This window comes from Leuciscus leuciscus (assembly GCF_965113295.1).
Source record: "Leuciscus leuciscus genome assembly, chromosome: 20".
In the NCBI taxonomy this organism is placed as follows: domain Eukaryota; kingdom Metazoa; phylum Chordata; class Actinopteri; order Cypriniformes; family Leuciscidae; genus Leuciscus; species Leuciscus leuciscus.
The window spans coordinates 6,296,385-6,318,801 of record NC_138744.1 but is presented as its reverse complement, the minus strand read 5'-3'; the positions used below and the strand labels follow the sequence as shown (position 1 = coordinate 6,318,801).

The window sequence follows — 22,417 nt, the reverse complement described above, 5'->3', positions numbered from 1 at the left end:
ATTTGCCTTTTCTGTAGACGTTTCAAAATCCCTTTTACATTTCAGTACAGAATGATCAGTTTACACAATCCAATGCTATTTCTGATGGATAAAAATAAGTAATATTTCCTTACTGAATGACCTTAAAATACATCAGAAATTAAATAAAAACAGTGCTTCATTTTGACTTTAGTAAATAAGGTGTCCACTACTTTACTGAATTTAGACATTTCATTAAATATTTCCCTTTTTAAAATATACAGAAAATGAGATCTGTGGCTAAAAGAAGCTACACTGAAAAGCTGAAAAAACAGTTCTTAGCCAGCGACCCGGCGTCAGTCCGGACAGGTCCGAGGAACATCAAGTTCAAGACACCACCCTCACGATCTGTAGAGAATCAACAACTGGCTGAGGATCTGAACGTGTTTTATTGCCGGTTTGAAAAGCCCAGTCTCACACCCCACAGCCGCTCTGATCTACACTTCACACACCAACACCTCCTGCAATTCAACCTGCGCTTAAGGTCTACGCGGAGGACGTGAACAGAGTTTCAAAAAACAGAAGACCAGGAAAGCTTCAGGCCAGACAGTGTTTCACCTGCTTAAAAGTCTGTGCTGACCAACTGGTCCCAATTTTTACGCAAATCTTCAACAGATTACTGGAACAATGTGAAGTTCACTGCTGCTTCAAATGCTCCACTATCATTCCTGTCCCCCACAAACACCCAAATCACTGGACTCAATGACCTGTCGCTCTCACATCTGTGGTCATGAAGTCATTTGAGAGACTGGTGTTGGCCAACCTGAAGGACATCACTGGACCCTTGCGGGATCCTCTTCAGTTTGCCTACAGAGCAAACAGGTCAACATGGGACTGCATTATATCCTGCAACATCTTGACAGAACTGGGACTTATGCAAGGATAATTTTTGTGGACTTCAGTTCAGCTTTCAACACCATCAGACAGATCTTTAATCATACAAACTGCTCCAGCTTTTCGTGCCCACCCCAATCGGCCAGTGGATCACCAGCTTTCTGATAGACAGGCAGCCGCTTGTGAGACTGGGGAGACTCACATCCAGGACTCTCACCATCAGCTCTGTGGAAGCAATGGAGTCATTCAGGTTCCTGGGTCACACCATCTCTCAGGAGCTGAAGTGGGACAATCCCATTGACTCCCAGCAGAGGTTGTACTTTCTTCAGCAGCTGAGGAAGTTCAACCTGCCACACGAGCTGCTGACACGGTTCTACTCAGCCGTCAATGGAGTCCGTCCTAACTGTTTGGTACAGCCACCAAATCAGACATCAGGAGACTAGAACGGACAGTCCGGACAGTGGAGAGGATTATTGGTGCCCCCCTGCCAATCACCCGGGACCTGTTCTTTTCCAGAGTGAGGAAAAGGGCAGGTAAAATCATCAAAGACTTCACTCTCCCCGGCCACAAACTATTTGAACTGTTGCCGTCCGGACGGTGCCTCAGATCACCAGGCACAAGAACATCTAGGAACAGTTTCTTCCCACAGGCTATTTCCCTCTTGAACAGTTAAATGCCTTCCAAGTGCAATAATCCAATTTTTTGTGCAATATCCCTGTAAATTAATTTAGTCCTATTTATTCATTTTATTATTCACGGTACTGTAAACGTTTATTCTGACTAAACCTGTCTTTATACTTTTTATATGTTATTCTTAAATGTTGTGTCTTGTTATATTCATATACTGGAAACTTTCATGCCAAGGTAAATTCCTTGTGTGTGCAAACACACTTGGCAATAAAGCTCTTTCTGATTCTGAAAATGTGCAATAGGTTGGGATCAGTAAGATTTAAAAAGAAATTAATACTTTTTTTTGTACTAAAAACGGAAAAGTTTTCCTTTTCCTAAGTGTAGCCTATAGTGGACAACATTGTCAAAACGATCCCAGTTCACATGGATCTGCGGAAATGACTACAAAGTACAAATGCTGTATTATACATGCCAGGACAGTAGTTGGCGGTCACTTTTTAAAGAAACACTACGTGATCGAACACTTATACGTAATACGCATGTGCATGACGTCACCGCTCTCAAATTTGCGTTTTTTTTTTTGTTTACACGGATACTTCTATTTTAGATATTGTTTTCAAAAACTGCTGTCGTGTAAATGAATGGCCAAAATGCATAAAAAGTTTTCCATTTTTAATTGAAAATGGTGTAAATGGCCCCTAAATTTAGACACTTCGATTATAATAAAGCTTTCTATTAAAACATTTTGTTGTTTTGAAATTTCTATTCATCAGAGAATCCTGAATTTTTTTTTTATCACAGTTTAAACAAAAATATGAAGCAGCACAACGGTTTTCAACATTGATAAATAAAAATAAAGGTTTCTTGAGCACCAAATCAGCATATTAGAATGATTTCTGAAGTTTCATGGGACACTGAAGACTGGAGTAATGATGCTGAAAATTCAGCTTTGCCATCACAGGAATAAATTACATCTTAAAATATATTAAAAAAGAAAAGTTATATTAAAATGGTAATAACATTCCACAATATTATTGTTTTTATTGTATTTTTGAACAAATAAATGCAGTCTTGGTGCATCATAAGAGACTTTTTTTTTCAAAAACATAAAAAATGTACCAACCATGAAAACAGAAAACCTGCATTGTCAAGCCTGCTAGTATTTCTGTTACTGAAACCAAGCAAAAAACTAAGCACTTCTCCGGTAACAAGCTTGTCTGATGCCGATAACCTCACAGTGGTCAGATATTGACCAATTAATCAGTCTATCAGTAATCTGAACTAACACATAAGCTTACATTCTTTAAAAAAAACACCATTAATTCTTATTCAGGCAGTATGAAAAAAATGAAAGTGAAAACTAATGAAGGAGCCACACCTTATCTCAACAAATAGAGTAGTATGTGCCCAGTGCTCATCTTTACCAAAGCGTAATGGCTCTCAAAGAGGGGCGTTTGGGTACACCTCAAGCACAATTTTATGACCCGGGCCTCATCTGGTATCATTACACCAAACGTAAATAACAGCTGTAAATGTTCCACATGGAGGCAGTGATGTGTTCAAACACCAAGGTGACAAAATCCAATCTATATGAGAAAACATCTTAAATTACATTTTGAAACAGTATTAGGTTGTATCTGAGAATTCTCATCCTCCTAATTCTAGAATATCATTCAAAATGGCTAAAACTAATAAATGACATTCTCTATACATGTGAAAATAATTGTTTCCAATGAAGATTTTTGTTTTAAAATGACTTTTTTCAGATCAAGGACAATGTATTAAAACCTTTGAAACTGCCGCAACAATCAGATTATCCAAGCCCAAACAGAATCATGTCAGATAGATGCATATATGACAACACTTCTTGTATTATTGTGTTATGTTATGTAACTGCAAACAGGCTACAATTAGTCTAATGAATTATACTTGACAGATTTTTTTAAACATAACCATTAAAGCTCTCTCATGATGTAATTCCTGCAGTTTTACAAAAAGTTACACTAAATTTAGTCATTGTGAACTTCCCTTTCCTTTGGGGCAAAACAACCAATGCACAACCTCAAGTGGGTAGTTATTTTAAAGTGGTAATCTTTTGAAACCGGTATGATTTATAAAAATAAAAAAAACAGACCACACAGCCATCTTATCGGGCACAGTCTAACACGTTCCAGCCCTCCACATGCCGGATTATACGGGTTAGAGATTACATTACATGAGGTTGTTATAATTCCTGCATGTTTTTCCCCTCACAGAGCAGGATTTGCCAAAGTGCATGAAGAGCAAATGATGAGCAATTGTATAAACAATCTGCTTAAAAATAGTACATTTCAATTAATGCATTTAATAGCTGTATTAGTTATTAGAATTAATAGGAATAAAGCCATGAAAACATCACAATGCAAAAAAATATAAATAGCCCTAAAAATAGACTTTATAAATGCAATATTTTTTCCCTCTGATTTCGTGAGATTCATACATTCTTAATAATCAAACTCCTAGAAACCTATACATCATAACCAAAAATGGCTAGAACTGAAACAAAGCAGTCTTACAAAAACAAAAACCCACTTTATTTAGACAGTGTTCAGGTCTCAGTATCAATGTGCCGGGTAAAAATGAAAAGAGAAAGCTACAAACTTCCAAGAACAGTGATATCTGAGTCTACACAAACTTTATTTTCTTAAAAATACATTACCATAAAATAAAAAGCAATAAAAGATATATATGGGGATCGGGAGGGCAGGGTTTCGCCCCATTTTCCTGTGATATACAGCCTGGACATTTTTGGAAGAGGAAATGCATGTGTCAGCGTGTGTGTGTGTGTGTGTGTGTGTTTGTGTAGTGTAGCGGGGCGGGGCGGGCCATGTTGAAGTGAGGGCTTGGTTCACCTGAGGAGGAGGAGGACGACAGCCTCCACACAGCAGTAATGCAGCAGTCACATGGGCACACACAAAGAAAAAAAAAGAGAGAGAACAGCCAAAACAGAAAGAGGGAAGGAGAGAAGAGAGGTAGTAAAGTGAGAGAGGTAGAGCGAGGCAGGGCAGCTACTCTGTCAGCACCTAAGGGAGGAGCACAAAAGGCCAGCTACACCTAAGATAAGCAAAGTTCCTCCATCACTTCAGTGTGATACCATATATACACCTCCATTAGCAATCTCAGAGAGAACACAAACGGAGGTTTTGTGTGTGTGTGTGTGTTTCTATATTTGCACAGTATTTGAAGCAAAAAAGGGTTAATGCATGTGTGGGTACATCTCTAAAAACAGCAGTTTGGTGTGCTCTCGTTCTGCGGTACAGTACTCGGGGGCACGCTTTGACCAGTGGAGCACTCAGTCGGTGTGAGTTACGATCTCCGTTTGAGACTGTGCCACAGTGTGACTGACCAAGCAGAGCACCATAAAGCAAGTCTGCTTTACACACTGTGCACAGATTAAACAATTTCACCGGTGAGGTAGATTATCAACTAGATGAGGATGTAAATACTAAAAGGAAGCCACCGGGAACCCTGCTTAAATGGATACGCGCAAGGCAGTGGAAAGGTTATCTGCGCGCCACAGGACTCCAGGTCTGTGGAGGAGACGGCTCGTAGCTACAGTGTGATTTCGATCTTGGAGCGTTAGCTTACGTGGATTAGCACAATATACACATATGATTCTATTGGTCACATTATAGGGAGGAGCCGGACACCAGCAGTGATGTTCCTCAAACATAGGAGCCTGCAGCACGCTCTCTAAAAACAAACACAGAGGAGAGAAAAAGAACAGAAGCCAGTGCTATTACTAGCCAAGAGACGCCAGAACGACTGCCCTCTTGACTTTGTGCCCTGAGCGTGTGAATGTTTACAGGTGAGGCGGCGAGTGCTCAGCTCGATCAAGGGAAAGAGAGGATTTAGAGATGACCCACCCATCAGCAAGGCAAATTTACAGAGGGCGACGACAGCAGGTCTGCGGGTATCCCAGATTGATCTGGAGTTAAATTGAATGCGCATGTGTATCTGCGTGTGGATGTGTACATGTGTGCGGGAACGGGGGGGAATATTTAGTTTTCAGCAGCACGAGGAGGGGGCGCAGATACAGAAGGTCCCACAGGGCCAGGGGGCATCACTTCAGGCTGTGCGGTTGGAGGAGGAGGACCTGGGTCTAGAAGGAAAAAAATAATACAGTTTCAAAATCACAGCCCGAACAAAAAATAAATATAGCCCAGGAAAAAATGTGCAATACAGAGTAACAAGAGGACTTGAACTAGTGACGCATTCACTCACACATGCCGTTGGGTGGTCCAGGGTGTCGAGGTCCCATCATGGGGGGCATGCCACTTTGTGGGGGTCCAACTGGGGGAGGTCCCGGCATCATTCGACCTGGAATAGGTTGACCTGGTATGGGCTGGCCTGGTCCAACCATTGGTCCTGTATGAAGCAACAAAAGACACTTGAAGAGATGTGGACTCATTGATGTTCTACAAAATTGCTTTGAGAATAATTAGGGCAGTGTGATTCATTGAATTTTGGTTGATTAATTGAGATAAAACTATTAAACCTTTATTAAAAGCCCAAATTTAGCATCCAAATCAGTTATGTGCCTGTCGTAAATTGCCATCTATTGGGCATTAAGCTGCAATAAAGAATTTGGTGTTGTTCCCCAGGAGGATTTGTGCACATGTTCAGGACAGAATTGGCATTGAGAACTCTGAAATTTCACTGATATCTATAATTTCCTGCTAAATACTAGAGATTACATTATAAATCAGAAGATGAAGGTGAGTTCTGACCTGTCTGAGGGGCATGGTGGGGACCAATGGCATGGTGCATGGGGGGATATACAGGGCCAGGGTGCCCGGGATGCCCTGGGTGTCCAGGGTGCATGCCTGGAGGTGGGCCATGTGGAGGAGGTCCATGATGTCCTCCTGTATTCTGCTGTGCGGCTGCCTGCTGCTCCATCTGCTGACGAGCCTTCATCTCTGCATACTTCAGCTGCTCCATGTGGAACGCCTGTCGCTCTGTCAAAAGCTGCTGCCTCTGGAGCTCCAGCTAAAAGAAAGAGAAGAACTCCTGTAAAATCAGCTCCTAGCTTGATGGCACATGAGGGAAAGTTTAAACTGATTTCTGAGGTTTTACTCACAAGGCACACAATTTTGATTTGTTTTTCAGATCCAATCATTACAATAGAATGCCTGCACTTATTTCACAAGCATTCTAATCTGATCTATTTGTTTGAGCAGTGTAGCTAACATCTGGTATATCAACATCTTGTTGTTTGATATAAATCGAAGCATGATGCCAAATAAAAGAGTAGAAAGCTACTGCTGTAGAACAGGGGTGCAAAACTCAGTTCCAGGAGGGCCACAGCCATGCAGAGTTTAGTTCCAACCCTGCTTCAACACACACCTGTAGTTTTCAAATGAGCCTGAAGGACTAGATTAGCTGGATCAGGTGCGTTTAATTAGGGTTGAAGCTAAACTCTGCAGGGCTGTGGCCCTCCCGGAACATGATTTTGAACTGTATATTCAGTAAATTTATGAACGCTACAAGGAAATAAAGAACCACTGGACTGGGCTTTATAAAGACACATCCTTCATGCACTATTTGCAGCAGCTAAATTGGGTTACTATCTTCAGCTACATTTGCTAAAGCATTTTGCAGAGCTCTTCAAGTCCCTTGTGGAGAGAGCCTCTGTTGTGCACACACAAGACTACAGGATAAAAAAGAACAATGCACAGCACAATTCAGTGGATGTGTGAACTATGCAAATTGGTAGTTGTAAATATATTTCCCAGAATGCTCTTTTCCAACACAAAACAATCAAAATAATGTGTAAAAGGGAGTGTAAATCACAGCCTCATAGTACAACTAATTAAAAGGTTTTTCAACACTTTTTTTTACAAATGTACTGACTATATTTAGCAGAAGAGTGAATTGAAACAAAGCGTCAGTCATTTTTTAATGGTGCAGATAGACAAACAGATGGAAAAAATGCTAATTCAACCATAATGTATATAGTTTTTAATACAGTTAATTTTAAGGAGAATTGGGGGAGAGGTGCACTTAATTGTCAATAAAACATCACAAGTCAAAAAAACTAAATTATAAAAAAAAAAATTTTTTATTGAAAATAAAATGTATTATTTTGGAGTGACATGTTCTTGACAGCCAGATTCCCCCAAACAATCAGCAATACTTACGGCTTCCTTCTCACGGTCCATGATGGTCTCCAGCTCCTCAAAGTGTCGTAGTTTGATCTCCAACTTCTTCATCTGAGTTTCTACCAGCAGAGCCACAAGAGATTTGATCTTCCTCTCTTCCACTGCAGCCAGGTGCTGAGAGACAGAAAAAACGAGTAAGAGATAGTGCATGCAAACAAGTTGACCACCAGGGTGATAAAAACACTTTGTTTGGAATCAGCTGCACAAAGGACACAGTTTATGTTGGAGCCACCACAGGAAGTTGAAGAATTGGTAAACATCAACATCTCTGGGATGCATTACCTTTGCCTTGGTGGCAGCAGAGGCCAGAGCAGCAGCGGCAGCAGTGGCGATGTTGCCCTCTCCGATATCCAACTCAAGCTTTTTCTTTACTTCCTCCTGCTCCTCCTCACCCTCCTTCCCTTCTTCTGTGGTCTCCATGTCCTCCTCTTTTTCTTTCTCTGAAAAAACAAAACAAAAAAAATGCGCAGGATCGTTAGTCCAATAGGACCAACAGCTGAGAATTAAAAGTTAAACTATAGAATAATTAGACATTTTATAGTTTATTTCAATTCCCTGATACTTAATTTTTTTAATTGCTTTGTTAATGGATTTCCTGTAAACTAGGGTCTAAAGACATTTAAATTCTAACACATTTTCTGTAGCTGCTTTAAAATGACGCGTATTGTAGAATATGCTATATAAATAAACTTGAAACCGTAACGGTCAAAATGGTTATCCTTTAAAATGGTACATTATCGAGATGTGCCGATGTATTGGCTGATAAAAGCTATTATTTTCACTATAGGCCGATTGATCAGGGCCAATTACATCCTGTCAATGAAAAAGCATTAACCCTATTAATTGCCCATAGTTCAAGCCAGGGTTGCCAGGTCCAAAGTTTTTCCCTACACCAAACATTATTTGTTTCTCATCCAATAATCACAATGAGCTTTGTTACGTGATAAGAATTATATTCTGCCCATTTTATCACAAAGTTCATACAATAAAAGGCATGAAGTCGGCTTGTGTCAGATTTCGGCAAGCCCATGAGCATTCGGTGCAGCTTTGGCAGTCAGTGTTAGTACCTGCTGTCTTGGATTCTCCTCCCTCACTCTCTTCCTCTTCCTGTGGCTCAGATTTCTCTGTAGTCTCATTCTTTTCCTTCTCTGCCTCTGTAGGCTTTTCTGCAGACTCGCTGGGCTTCTCAGCTTCATCCTTCGCCTCCGCCTGCAAGAGATGAGACAAGGACAGCATGAGACTGGTGAAATGCAAATGAAGAACAGGTACAGATGGCTGTATAGAAAGCAAACTTGAGTCCATATTGAGTCTAGAAGAACAACTAGACTTAATATGGAGAGGCGGACTGGAAAAGGGTGCATTGCGAGGAATCCCAATACTGCAGGGAAATAATAATCACTTCTGATCTCATTCCAATAAACCAGTAAACATGACAGTAGCAGACAGATCTGGATAATGGTGGCAGGGTTAAATCTGACCTTATCAGGCTGCTGGGAGTCAGAGTCCGTGTCCATCTTCTCAGTTTCTGTAGGTTCTGTGAGTAAAGGAAAGCAAACATTGATTAAAACATCAAATGTCAGATGGTGGAGTGTACTGGACAAAAAAGGAACCTAAAAGACAAAGAAATATATCCTAGAAAGTACCTCAGCTCCAGCAAAACTCTTTTCTGCTCCAACTGATATGACCTTTTTAATGTAGCCCATATCTGCCTACAAAGAGTTCATAATAACTGATATATTTGTATTATATAAATGCAGAAATTAATGCATTTAGTTCCAAAATTACAAACTTAATGCACATTTAAAAACGATCTCCGAATGCAACGTAACAGGGAGGAGAGTAAAGATGGAAAGCTCCTAAAGCTTAGTTCCATATAAATTCAGGGATAATTTGTTGTTTTGTCATTAGTGAAAATCAATATTGACCTTGTATTTGAAAAAGGATCCTCATATAAGAAACAATACTAAAATTCAGAGTCAGTTCATTCGCATTCGGAGATCGACTATTTTTGACTGTCAAAATGCCGGCGGAAACAGCTACCGTGAGATGTTCAAAATCTTTCTTTTTAGCAAACTGTGTACACAAATGTTCTCAATGCTCGAGTTCATGTGCAGAGCCCCTGGTGATACTTCGTGCAAAATTTCATGTTGTGTCGAGCCTTCTTAGCGTTTTAAAAATAGCTATTTTTGATGCTATCATAGTAGTGCCCCATTCACTCTCATTCAAAAGGCAATTTGACCGAAAACGAAAATACAGTCAAACTTTCCATTTGCGTTTCCATTCTAATTATGCTTTTAAACGAAAGTTTGCCTCGGGTAGATTCACAAAAAGACCCTAGGTTGCATTTTGGCGAGAGTTACCCTTTAAATAAACGTTCTAATGTAAAAGTTTTCACTGTACCTTTTATCATTTTAATGCAGTCAATGTGGGTGAATATAGTCATAGTGATGCATTGCAAAGTCAAAACTAAAGAGCCTGACAGCACACAGACGATAAGCAAAAAAAAAAAAAAAAAAAAAAAAACAGCAATTAGAGATGAGAACAGGGTGACAAATTGTGACCTTATGAGCAGGTATTCGACTGAACAAAGAGTTGTGGCACATATGACATTGGAGCCTTTAACAAGGTATGTGTGGCAAAGCCTGCACTGGCAAACCATGTCACATTAGGTCACTCCACTGACCCAGTTTCAACCCCTCCCATGTCTGTGCCCCATCTGCCAGCGCCGCATAAAGCCAACGGCAACCATTGTATGCAGTCGCACACGCTGCCTCCAGTACTGTGTTGACTCAAACAGTAAATGTGCTCTTGTATGGCTTTTTAAATGTTCAGAAAGGAGAGTAGGGGAGCCTTGTATCGGTTTGTTTTTTTACCGACTTAAATCATTTCTAAATGATCACGACGAGTCTACGCACAGCTGATCAGGGTCACTGGGTTTGATTAGACCTGGTTTGTTCATAAGTACTGATTTAATGCCACCTGCTGGAGGGAGATACAACTACACAGGAACAACTAGGTATGATTGAAAGCCAGCCTGTCAGAGCCCTTGATGAGCTTCCCAAATTCACTCTAAGAAATTTTGACTAGGGATATGCAAAATCTTATTTCACAATGAGAAATTGTTTAACATAAATGTTATATTTTGTGATATATAAACATGCATACATACATATATATCACAATACAGTAATTCATTTTATTTTTGTTATAAAAAAAAACAGCAGCCAACAATATTTCCTAAACCAGGGGTGCCCAATCCTGGAGATCTACATTCCTGCAAAGTTCAGTTCCAACTCTGATCCAACACATGTCTGTAATTATCAAGTGCTCCTGAAGATCTTAATTAGCTGGTTCAGATGTGTTTGAGCTGAACTTTGCAGGAAGGTGGATCTCCAGTAACAGGATTGAGCACCCCTGTCCTAAACAAACAAGGTACAGTAGGTTTATTTAACGTGTAGTATGAAATTCTACAGAAATTAAGTAATCAAATGTAAAAATAAAACACTGCATAACCTTCAATGTATGAATTAAATATAAATAGATTTTTAAGGATACAAAGTTAGTCAAGAACAATGAGTGATTTCCTGTGTCTTTTGTTGTTTGATTAACATTAATGACACAGACAGCAGCAGGTTTATTAGGCTGCTGTCATTAAGATCCAATATACTGATACACACACCCAGTTTTCACCCAACTGTTCAAATGCGCTTAAGACATAACTGACTGTATATGTGAATACTCCACACAATGGACATTTTGATATAATTGTGTATTTGACCATTCAAGCGCAAAAATCTGCGAGAACTGAATTTAGGATCACGTTCTGTCTGAGAGAGGCGGTTTTCTGTGCGCGAACTTCAGGTGTGAGTGTATTTCAGGGCTTACTACGCTTAACTCTTTCTAACATCCTGCTCTTTATTTTCTAATTTGTGAATGTTTTATTCATCATTCTAAAATGACTAACTTTAACATTGCGCTACGCAGATAATTTACATACCGCAATATAAATGTTATAGTAAGAACTCAAAGATAGACATCGTTACCCCGCCCAAACCTAGTTTCCTACCTGTCTTCTCTGGCTCCTCAGGGGCTGTGCCAGCAATGCCACTGCTCTCCAGGCCGAACGCAGGGTCCACTTTTCCTGTGCTGCGTGCGGCCTCCTGCACCTTCTTCACATGAGCCTCCACCAGCTCTGTGGGAACCTCCTCACGCACACGGGAGAACTCCTCTACAAACGCAATGGACAGAAATACCATCTTAAAATAAGGCATTAACAAAGGCTGTTTCCATCCACCTATTCATAAATTAAAGTGCCCCTATTATGGTTTTTCGAATATTCCCTTTCATGCAGTGTGTAATATAGCTGTTTGTGAATGTAAACGTTCTGCAGAGTTGTAAAGTCGAAAGTGCACGATAAATAAAGTTATTGTCTCCCAAAAGAAAGAATTGACTCTGAACTGCCTATACGAGACATTTTTCATTAGAATCCTGCTACTTTACGGTTCTACGTCACTAGAAGATACACTTGCATAATACCCGCCTACGCTGTACGTTGTCCGCCTGCAAACAACTTGACCAGCCCACAACATGTTATTTTACTGACGACTGCTTCTCAAATCTCAGAGTTCAACGCAGGATTCACAAAACGCTTGCTCTTGAAAGATGGGTCAGTACCCAGTTTATTTGGACCAGCTTGCTCCTCATAATCACAACCTTTAAGTAAGAATAATTATTTTTGTATATATTTTCTGCCAGGTGTTCATAATACCTTTTATATTGTGTAACTTTCCAGCTAACTCACGTTATTACTGTCTTAATGAAATAATTAATGCTAATCAGCTATTACTCGCTCGGATTGATATGGTAAAATCGATGTCATCATTACGGTCTTTATAGTGTGTACAATTGCCGAGGACTGAGAAAGCCTCCGGACAGAGCTTAACTTCAGTTATGGTAATGGGCGTTAGCTACGTATGCGGTAGACCAATCACAACAGATTGGGCCATCTGGCCAATCAGTGCAGAGTAGCTCACGGAAATGAGGCATTTAGAGAGACTGACTCATCTGGCGAGTCGTTTGAGAATCATTGAAAAATGTGGTGATGTGCAACGTATATTATGAGAAAATTAAACTTGATGCATGTAAACCTGTTGTAGGAGACCTCCAAAACAACATTAGGAGCCTTTAAAATAGCATTAAAGGGTCACTTTAAATGTGCAACTTTGGATGGAAACACAATGTTGTCACTCAGAAGCGCATCTACAAAAGCTCCATATGGGTCAAAACTTGACATACCAAGAGCTGCTTTGGCTGCAGCTGCCGCCACACGTGGGTCGACAACAGAGGCAAGGAACGCAACAGTGCTCATGACAGGATTTCCTGATTGGCTGAAGGGGATCGGCTGGTAAGCCAGAGGACCTAGAGAGGCTTCAGAGCTCTCCAGGTACTGATCTTCTATGGGCAGCCTCAGGAAGTGCAAGATGCACTCATCTTGTGTACGGCTTCCGACATGCTCCGAAACCTTATTCCAGTCATCCTTATACATCTCCAGAGCCTGGAATAATCAGTTAAAAATAATATTATTAATAAGAAAATGTTTATAAAAGGAGAATATTGAGATGTTTATGGTGCCCATGATTTGAATCTCACCTCCAACAGAAGTAACGTTTCTTGCTCAGTCCAGTCTCTGCCACCTGCAGCCCCTTTACCCTGTAAGGCAAGAGAATAAATGATCACATCAAGAAACTATGAAGTAAAAAAAAAAGCAGTGACAACTTCCAAGTATTAGGTTTGGCAGCAGGCACAGGGTTTGTGACTTGCCTTGGGATTCTTCTTTGAGTAAATATCTGTACGGAGGCCAAAGTTCTGCAGGTCACTTGGCTTGTCTTTGCCCTTTTCTGGGAAGTTCAGCATCTGCTGAGCAGGGGGAACCTGGAAAGAGTAGCAGACACTTTATTGCAACTGTCTCACAAGAAAGCTTTTGCCTTCTGGGAATTAATAGGGAAGTAACCCCAGTCTCACCTGTGGGGGGCGGTGGTGCAGTGGCACCAAACCAGAGGGAGTATCAGCAAGAACGTTGAAATGTGGGGTTGGTGGAGGGCCCATTGGGAGGGGTCTGCTCTCAGTGTCAACCTGGTAGTTCACCAGCCCCCACTGCTCCAAGAAGGCATGCGCTCTGGGAGAAAGAGAACACTGAAAATAAATATCAGGGTTCATACACATTTGAACCAATACTTTTCGGCACATTTCCATGACTATGTATTCCTGAAAATGTCAGTCGACATTATAAGAATAAAAATATGTGTTAAAGTTTACCCTCAGAGGTTTAACAATAAAATGGATGACAATTTATGTGGTTCAATACAAAATAAACATTTATTTAAATTACACAAGTAAGCACACTTACGTTCCCCACACGCAAATTTGGTTGCCAACTGACTGTCAGGAAACATGGCGCTGAAAAGTGCGCTGACATCCTCGCACGATTTAAAAGAATAGTGGGAGTTTGCGACTTTTAACGCCCACAATACCTCGGCCCTTAATGCGTCTTGTCTAGTAACATTTGAGATAGTCCCTTGTCTTGTGCCTTCAGTCTGACTCATAATGGAAGAACCTGCAATCGGCCTAACGTTGGTCGATGTCGACGGAGGAGAAAAGAAGCTAGTGATAGTCATGCTCGAGCCTTCACGCGCAGCCACAACTGCCTGGTGCTTAGCACCTTTAGCATGGCTAGCTAGCGCTGATTCTCCCATATTAGAGATGTCAATTATCTTAGAACATAGTCCACATCTCGCTTTCCTCGGGTCCTGGACCTTCTCGAGCCATGTCTTGTATGTTTCCAAGTGAAGCCAGACATTGTTAAATGGACACTTTCCTAGCATTTCAATTAAATTTCTGTCAGCACCGACTTCACCTCAGGCAACATCGCAACAAGTGAGTGAATCGGAAGTGAACTGAACGTTATGCCGCCCGAATATAAGGACGTTTTTTTTTTATTAAACAGTTTTTGCATTAATCACATATTATGCTGTGTTAAAAAAAATTCCATGACTTTTCCAAAACTTTCTGGGTCTTTTTATTTTTTCAAAACCTTTCCAGGCCTGGAATTTGCATTTTTCAAATTCCATAACTTTTCCAGGTTTTTTCAAAATGTACGAACCCTGAAATATATAACAGGCCTGGGTATTTAGACTAATTTGATTCAATTCACAAGCTTGTGATAAGGTTCTAATTCAATCTCAATTCATTTGGATACATCAGGCACAGCGCGTCAATATTTCTCAAGTGTGAAAAAAAAACATCTCTCATCTACTATAAAGTTTAGGGAACCCAGTTGGCACATACATTTTAAAAGTAAAAATTGCACAATATTGTGCAAATTCTGCATAATATTAAAATGGTACACCGAGACGATATGAGAATTCTGACCTCATGACCGCACACACATCTCCAGTGAGGTTCCTCCTGCAAGAGGTGGAGGTCAGGTACTCCTGAGGATTCAGCCGGTACGTGTCAATCATGAAGTTACGATAAGCCAGATATCTAAGGAAGAGATAATAAACAGAGCATGACAGTCAGAGCAGTAAAACATACATGCATGTATAAAAGATACATGGAGCACAAGGTAAAAATTGTCTATATTTTGATGTGAATTAAAAAGGCTTGGGTACACGACAAATGCACTGGTGTGAACTTACATCTCTGGAGTCTTAGATTTGTTTTTGCCATTGAAGAACTCTGGCAGGGCCCGTCTCTCAATTTCATGTATACTGAAAAAAAAAGAAATGGAAAAAAAAAAGGTGTGAATATGCGATGACAATAACAAATCATTTAACATCCAAAATGTGAAGAGAATGTGGAATGGGACTTTTCAGGATTTCAAGGATTGAATTGAGAAATGTAAGCTAATTGGAAAACAAAATTTTTTTACTACAATTTTACAAAGAAATAGTTTAAAGTATGAACCGTTTTAACAAGAACAAACAGTTATTGAAACTGACACTCCCAGCTTAATAAAAGTTTTAAAACAAGCAGCATCATAATTACAGCAGAAAATACCAAAGGAAATATAGCTTATGTGAGGGGTCTTCGAATATTGTGTTGGACAATGAAGGGCCTTCAAGTCAAAAAGGTTGAGCACTAACATCATTTCCACACATTTCTCGAGACAACACTGCAGCACATGGAAGGAGGGATTCAATACCTGTTGTAGTCAAACCAGGCAGCATAGCTGGGGATAATGATGTGATGGGTTTGCTCAGTCACGTTGTCCTCAGAGTCGATCAGACGATTGATCTCCGTTTTGCACTGTTCATCATCCTCCTGTCAATTACAGTTTGTTAACACCCTTTCAGAACCATTTGACTCACAATAAATGCATGGCACTAAAGTCATATTTTCAGTCTATTACAAATAATAATTTATGGGTAAACAAAAAAACATCAGATATAACAATGGAAATTCAATGGACATGAACATATCTGGATTAAAGTATAAAGAGACATTACCTTGCCACCAGACGCTACTGAATCATCTTCATGGTCATCTAAGACAGCAAACAAAATGAATGTGATCATTTGCATTTCCTTCAACAATGTGTATGTATATACACACCCATCACATTTATGCCTGCAACAAATCACAAGTAAAATACTCACCCAAATCTGCAACAGTTCCGCCCTTCACTGGTGTGTTCTCGCTGTCCTTTTTCTGATTGACTGCAGACAGAAAAGCAGAGGACATCAAGCAGAGCAGATGATGTATCAGATAGACAATTCCAATACAATAAAACTTAAAAGCTTTCAGTGTAAAGTAGGACAATGAAAGTAGGGCTGCAGCATGTAATATCCAGAGTGTCTATTTTAGCCATGCAATGAATTTCCATGCATCCACAGGGCTTTTAAAAAAAGTTATTTGAAATATATATATGAAAAAAAAAAAGAGGCAATTCAGCAAATTATGTCAAGGAAGTGCTCATCAACCAGACGCCTTTATCCAAAGACTTACTAAGCATACTACTGATATTAGGGAAAGGTCACCTTAGGTAACCTGGGGTTAAGATTAAGAGTACAATGGTGGTAGTTCTTCAATTACCCCTTGCACTGTTAAAAAAACAACAACCACCAGTTCAGTTAAATTTGTGGGATTATTAATCAAGAAGAATGACCATTTTTTGGCAATGTAACTTCCTCCATTCCTGGCACAGGGGAGGGATCTTCCAGGTCCTTCGTGAGGTCTTCATCCTGCTCGTCATCATTTTGATGTCCACGGCGCCTCCACTGTGCTCCAGGATTCCTGTTTTTTTATGTAAATGAATGAATGAAACTATGCTACACTTCAAGTGATCATGACTAAATACATTTTGTACTTGCGTAATCTAAACTTTGAGAAAGGAAATAAACTTTCATTCAGCAGGGGTGCATTAAATTGATCATATGGGACAGGAAAGCCTGTTTGTTTACATTGTAACAAAATGTCTATTTCAAAGAAAATCTGTTTTTTTTAAGCTATTTAAATATAAATAAATATATGTGTGTGTGTAATATTTCCACAAAAATATTAAGCAGCACATCTGGTTTCAACGTTGTTAAATGTTTTTTTGAGCAGTAAATCAGCATATTAGAATGATTTCTTGACTTCACAGGAATACATTTTATTTTAAAATATATTCCAAAAAAAATCTTCTTTTAAATTGCAATAATTTCACAATATAACAGTTTTACTGTATATTTGATCAAATAAATGCAGCCTTAGTGAGAATGAGACATCTTTCAGAATTGTTTTTTTTTTTTTTTATCTTACCAACCCCAAACTTTTGAATGATAGTGTAAATTAATTTAGCTAATAATTACCCTTTCTTGCCCTTTTTGCGAGACTCTGCAGGGGTGCTGGGTGGGGATGGAGAGCGTCTCCTCTTCTTACCGCCAACCAGGGACTTGCGGTCCTTGCGATCGGGTGTACGGGAAGACTGATCAGAACCATGGAGGGGTGAAGGATGAGAGAAAGAGCGAGAGAATGAGAGAATGGAACGGTTTTACACACAAAGGGGAGGGGGTCGCTGAAGGGATATTTGGGTGGGAGGGCGGGTGAGGTACGTGAGGGTGAGGCAGCGAGGAAGAGCTTTAGAGGATGATTGACAGACACACAAACAGTGACAGAACAAACCCTGCCAAGACCTTAAAGGTCTGGCTTAGCATACAACAAATCTGAATGTGTACCATATCTATTTCTTTAGCACTCATGTCTCTGGCTCTCTTACCACTTCTTCCCCTGGAAAGATCCGCTGGCGGAAACTCACAGGCTTCTTGTTCTCGTCCACTTCGTAATCTTCCTCATTCATCCACTCGTTGAAAGCATCTGTGTCGATGACCCACTTAGCATGCACCTGAGGGAATCATAGAGCGTACTGAGAAAACGCTGGAAAATTGTATCTGGCAGTATCGCATACAATATGAATATTCTTCATATTGTAAGGCTTTTGAAATGTGTTAATTTTGAAACTGTGAATTTGGAACTTATCGTAACTCTCTTACCCTCCATGGTTTCTCAGAACTTGGTGGATCCTCAACATCTCCATCCACATCACTTGTTGATACCCATGTGTCATAACTGCAGAGTGAAACAAAAAAATATAAGACGACTTGAAATGTAAATATCTCCTTTCCTGTTTCATTAAAAACAGAAAACTGCATTATATGGACTCACAAGGATGGATTATTTGCCTAAAATTTTTCGTTTGTGTTAATCTGAAGAAAGAAAGTCATATACATCAGGGATGGCATGAGGGTACGAAAATTATGAGGAAATTTTAATTTTTGGGTGAACTATCCTTTTATCACTATAATTTGCAGCCCTACCAACCTGTCAGGGTAATTGCCCCAGTGAACCAGCACCTGCTTGTCTTTGCGCATGACGGGACGCAGCCATTCCTCTGAAAAGCAGAATTCACAAGGCAACATCATGAAACACCAATTATCGTGTCAAATTAAACAAAATGATTGAGGAAGGATGACACTGTATAAACTAGGGCTGGGACGATACACCTATCTCCTGATTCGATACGATATGTCTTGCGATTCTTTTAAGAAAATCTTCTATAATAATTTTAACTATTGCATCACAGAAATAATGATACTATGAGGTTGAAAAGACTGTTTGTGAAGCTGTTTCATGACAACTCTCTCCGGGTCAGCAGCAGCGCAACACAGCTTTGAATGTTGCGATATGATTTTGTCAAAGTTTAATAGACAGACGAATTGAAAGATCGCGTGGGTGTTTGAATCGAGATCACAGTTTTTAAAGATGAATCGTGCAGCTCTATTGTCTTATCTCTCTCAGCATATGAGTAGCGCGAAGACTCTCTTCCACGTGTCCACTTGGGATATTACATCACTCAACACTCATAGATAACGACACATTTCATTCATTGTTGGAACGAAAGTGGCTAACGTCTGTCAACCTCATCTACAAGCAAGGACAAAAATAAAGCAATTGAATTTGAATTAATATCGATTCTGGAATAAAAGAAAATCGATTTTAGAATTGTAATAATAATAAAAACAAAACCGCGATAACTAGGTGAATTGATTTTTTCTCCCAGCCCTAGTATAAACCCAGGTTGGATACTATAAAAAAAAACAATTCATATACCAACCTTCTTCCAGCTGGCCTGGGGAGGGGTAAATAATATGAGTGGCCTTTGACTTATCTTCAGTGATGGTTCCCTAGATGTGCAAGTAAAACAAAACATCAGAGAAACACAGAAAACAAACGATAGAATTTAAAAAATGCGCTGATTGATCAACTTTTTTTTTTTACCTGATGTCTCTTAATGATGTCTTTGAGTTTATTGGCTTGTTTTTGCTCCACGTCAGACACAATGTACACAATTGGTCGGGTCAAAGAGTTGTTCTGCAGGCAAGAATGAGATATGCATTATTGCATTTAGAGAACCATGATTGTAACCACATATTCAGGACTGGGAAGACCAAATGTAACAAAATTACTAAAGTATATTTTCATTGAGTGCAATTAGCCGATATATTTAGAAACATGGACATCATTAAGAGGATCTCTACCTGAACAAGAGTCTTCTCAATAGTCATGAACATCTCCACATTTCTATCCATTCTGGATGGGTTCTGCAGATCAAACCTCCTCCTGAAGAAATACAGGCACATCAATATTAAATATATTAGCATTATCTTGTTAGCATTACCGCTCTGAGAATCACAGAACGTAATTCATTATCCCAAACCTCTCGTCCACCCTTTCTGAGGTTCTACTCACCAGCCCTGCTCGCTTTTGAACTTGTATGCAGAACCCAGAATGTGGCAAAGGGCTCCTCCAGGTTTGAAGTCCAGAAAGATCTTTGCCTAGAAAAACAGAAAAAAAAGGGGGGAAAATATCAACTATACAATCGGTGAGTAATTACAAACGTACATTTCTGCAGAATTGCACCATGAAAATGTAGCAATGCACTTTAACTATGTCTCACAGTTAAAAAAATAAATGAAAAGTTATGGTATAGAGGAGTGTGATCAAAGCATAGTTCAACAAGAAATTAAAATTCTGTCATCAATTACTCTACCTCATCTTGTTCCAAACTCACAAGACTTTTATTCATCTTCGAAACACAAAAAAGATATTAACCTTGATGAAACCCCAGAGATTTCTGTCACTCAACTGAAAGTCCATTCCACCAAAATTGACGCTTCAAAAAAAGAAATCCATATGCATAACTTTACAGTTTAAAATTGTATTCACATGAAAACATTGATCAACACACATACATAAACATGGTCAACAGCAGCTCAATCAGACTTGCTTGATGCACGATAAACCTCATTGGTCTTGTGGAAGCTCAAACATGCTTGCGTGACATGCGAGAACAAACCTCATTGGTTCTTGTGCATCAAGCTTTCAGCTTCTGTTTACCATATTTAATGTGCTCCATGTATGCACGTTGATCACAGTTTATATGTGAATAAAAGCCTAAATTAAATCTGTTCATCATATAAAGCAATCCATTTATTCAGAATACTTCGATTTAACTGCAGGATTCATATGTTTACGTTTTATGAACTTTGGTGAATGGACTGTCAATGGAGAGACAGAAATCTCTGGGATTCCATTTAAAATCTCTTAATTTGTGTTATGAAGATGAACAAAGGCTTCTGAACTTGAAACATGAGTAAACGCTGCAAATTCAGACTTACAGGTAGTTTGGTAAGGGCAGGATTGCTGACCCTGCGCCCAAATGCATCCTCCTGAAACTGCAGCAACTGCACCACCAGCGCAGCCAAAGTTTTGCTTGTAGGAGAGTCGGTTTGGACATACTTCAGAAAAAAAAAGAAGATAGATAAGTCATAACAAATCCCAGCAATTCAATCAGAACAATGCAAGTATTGAACATGTATGTTGCTGTTTTTATAATTATACAAGAACAAAAATAACTTCGATCTTTAGCAATCATTACAATATTATCTTAAACAATTCTGAACATGCAAAAGACTAACTTCAGCAACAAAAAAAGTGCATCACACAACACAGCTGGACAATAAAGAGAACAGATTAAATGATCCAGTGCTTCATATCTGCAAAGGACACCAACCCGTTGATTTAAATAGCACACTAACAAAATGACATGGATTAAAGAGAGACAGTAGTACCATTATAAATATCATGGTATACTTTACATAACTTAAGAGTACCATGCAAATACCATAATTAATACCAATGTTAATTATTCAGTACGCACCTAATCGTATACCATCACTATATCATAGTACCACCAATACTTTTCATGAATCAACATTAGACAGTCAGTAAACAAACTTCAGCATAAACAACCGGGGGTCTATGGCGCGGACCACTAAGTTTCCTCTGACTTTTAAGTTGTTGACCAGTGGATTTTACTAAAAAGAGAGCGTGTCCCAAAAATGTTGACAACGAAGACATTATTTGAGTAGATTTTAAGACACGGGCATATTCATGGCAGATCGCGCTTTCCAGTTACCAAGGTTAGCACGCGAGCTAACTCATCAGTTCACAACACTGCCGTTTAAACCTACACAAGAGCAATACTTGCTAACTACAAATCCAGCCCGGAAACTAAACAACATCTGCACAACCATTTGTTTCGACATATTTGAATAACCGACTATAATAGCGAATAAACTATATGTAAGCGCGCGTGCCGCTTCTTGTAGCTATTGTGTGATGCGCGCGCGCCCCCATTCAACGGGCGCCTCATGAGCCGCAGACCTTCTTATAATGTTTCCCGATCCAGAGCCGAACTGTCTCCAACTGGGACACCGTTTCCGAACTCTCCCAATATTTGGAAGATGGCCCTCCATCTTTTTTCCGTCCGATTGAGGAACCGGCTCCCGCTTGGCCGGCCGATGGTCCTCCGGAGCCCGTTCCGCCCGCTGCAGTCGCCGCTGTCGCCATTGTTTCTTTATTAGCGATAGAGGCTAGTCTGTGGAAACTGTTTTAAAATGACACTGCGCCTGCGCAACGGTCGACGCTAGAGTCGTTGCTTGAGGGAAATCTCGCGAGATGTCATGTGTATAACAAACTAGACGAGATGCAAGAACAAAATCAATTGTTTCTTTGACAAATCAAGAGATATACAATTATAACATAAAGAATATAATCTATTTTCTTCTCCACCTTATATACAATTTATAATAGTTAAATTAAAATATACTTTGGCAGAATGTTTATTCGTGATC

General features: G+C 39.7%; 1 protein-coding gene across 1 annotated transcript; it reads right to left on the bottom strand.

Moving 5' to 3' along the window:
* Positions 1-4,033: 4,033 nt before the first annotated feature.
* Positions 4,034-22,168, bottom strand: smarcc1a (SWI/SNF related BAF chromatin remodeling complex subunit C1a). Its single transcript, XM_082148871.1, has 28 exons — positions 21,948-22,168; positions 20,900-21,019; positions 19,971-20,056; positions 19,760-19,841; positions 19,500-19,592; positions 19,336-19,405; positions 18,543-18,612; positions 18,215-18,290; positions 17,941-18,066; positions 17,534-17,649; positions 16,849-16,976; positions 16,340-16,399; positions 16,190-16,227; positions 15,886-16,004; positions 15,380-15,451; positions 15,111-15,224; positions 13,704-13,857; positions 13,503-13,613; positions 13,332-13,391; positions 12,978-13,236; positions 11,749-11,910; positions 9,161-9,216; positions 8,750-8,891; positions 7,965-8,122; positions 7,662-7,796; positions 6,252-6,510; positions 5,746-5,889; positions 4,034-5,623 (listed from the first exon to the last, which is right to left on the bottom strand). The coding sequence occupies exons 1-28, from the start codon at positions 22,131-22,133 to the stop codon at positions 5,523-5,525; spliced, it is 3,297 nt and encodes a 1,098-aa protein (XP_082004997.1). The 5' UTR covers positions 22,134-22,168; the 3' UTR covers positions 4,034-5,522.
* Between the last annotated feature and the right edge of the window lie 249 nt (positions 22,169-22,417).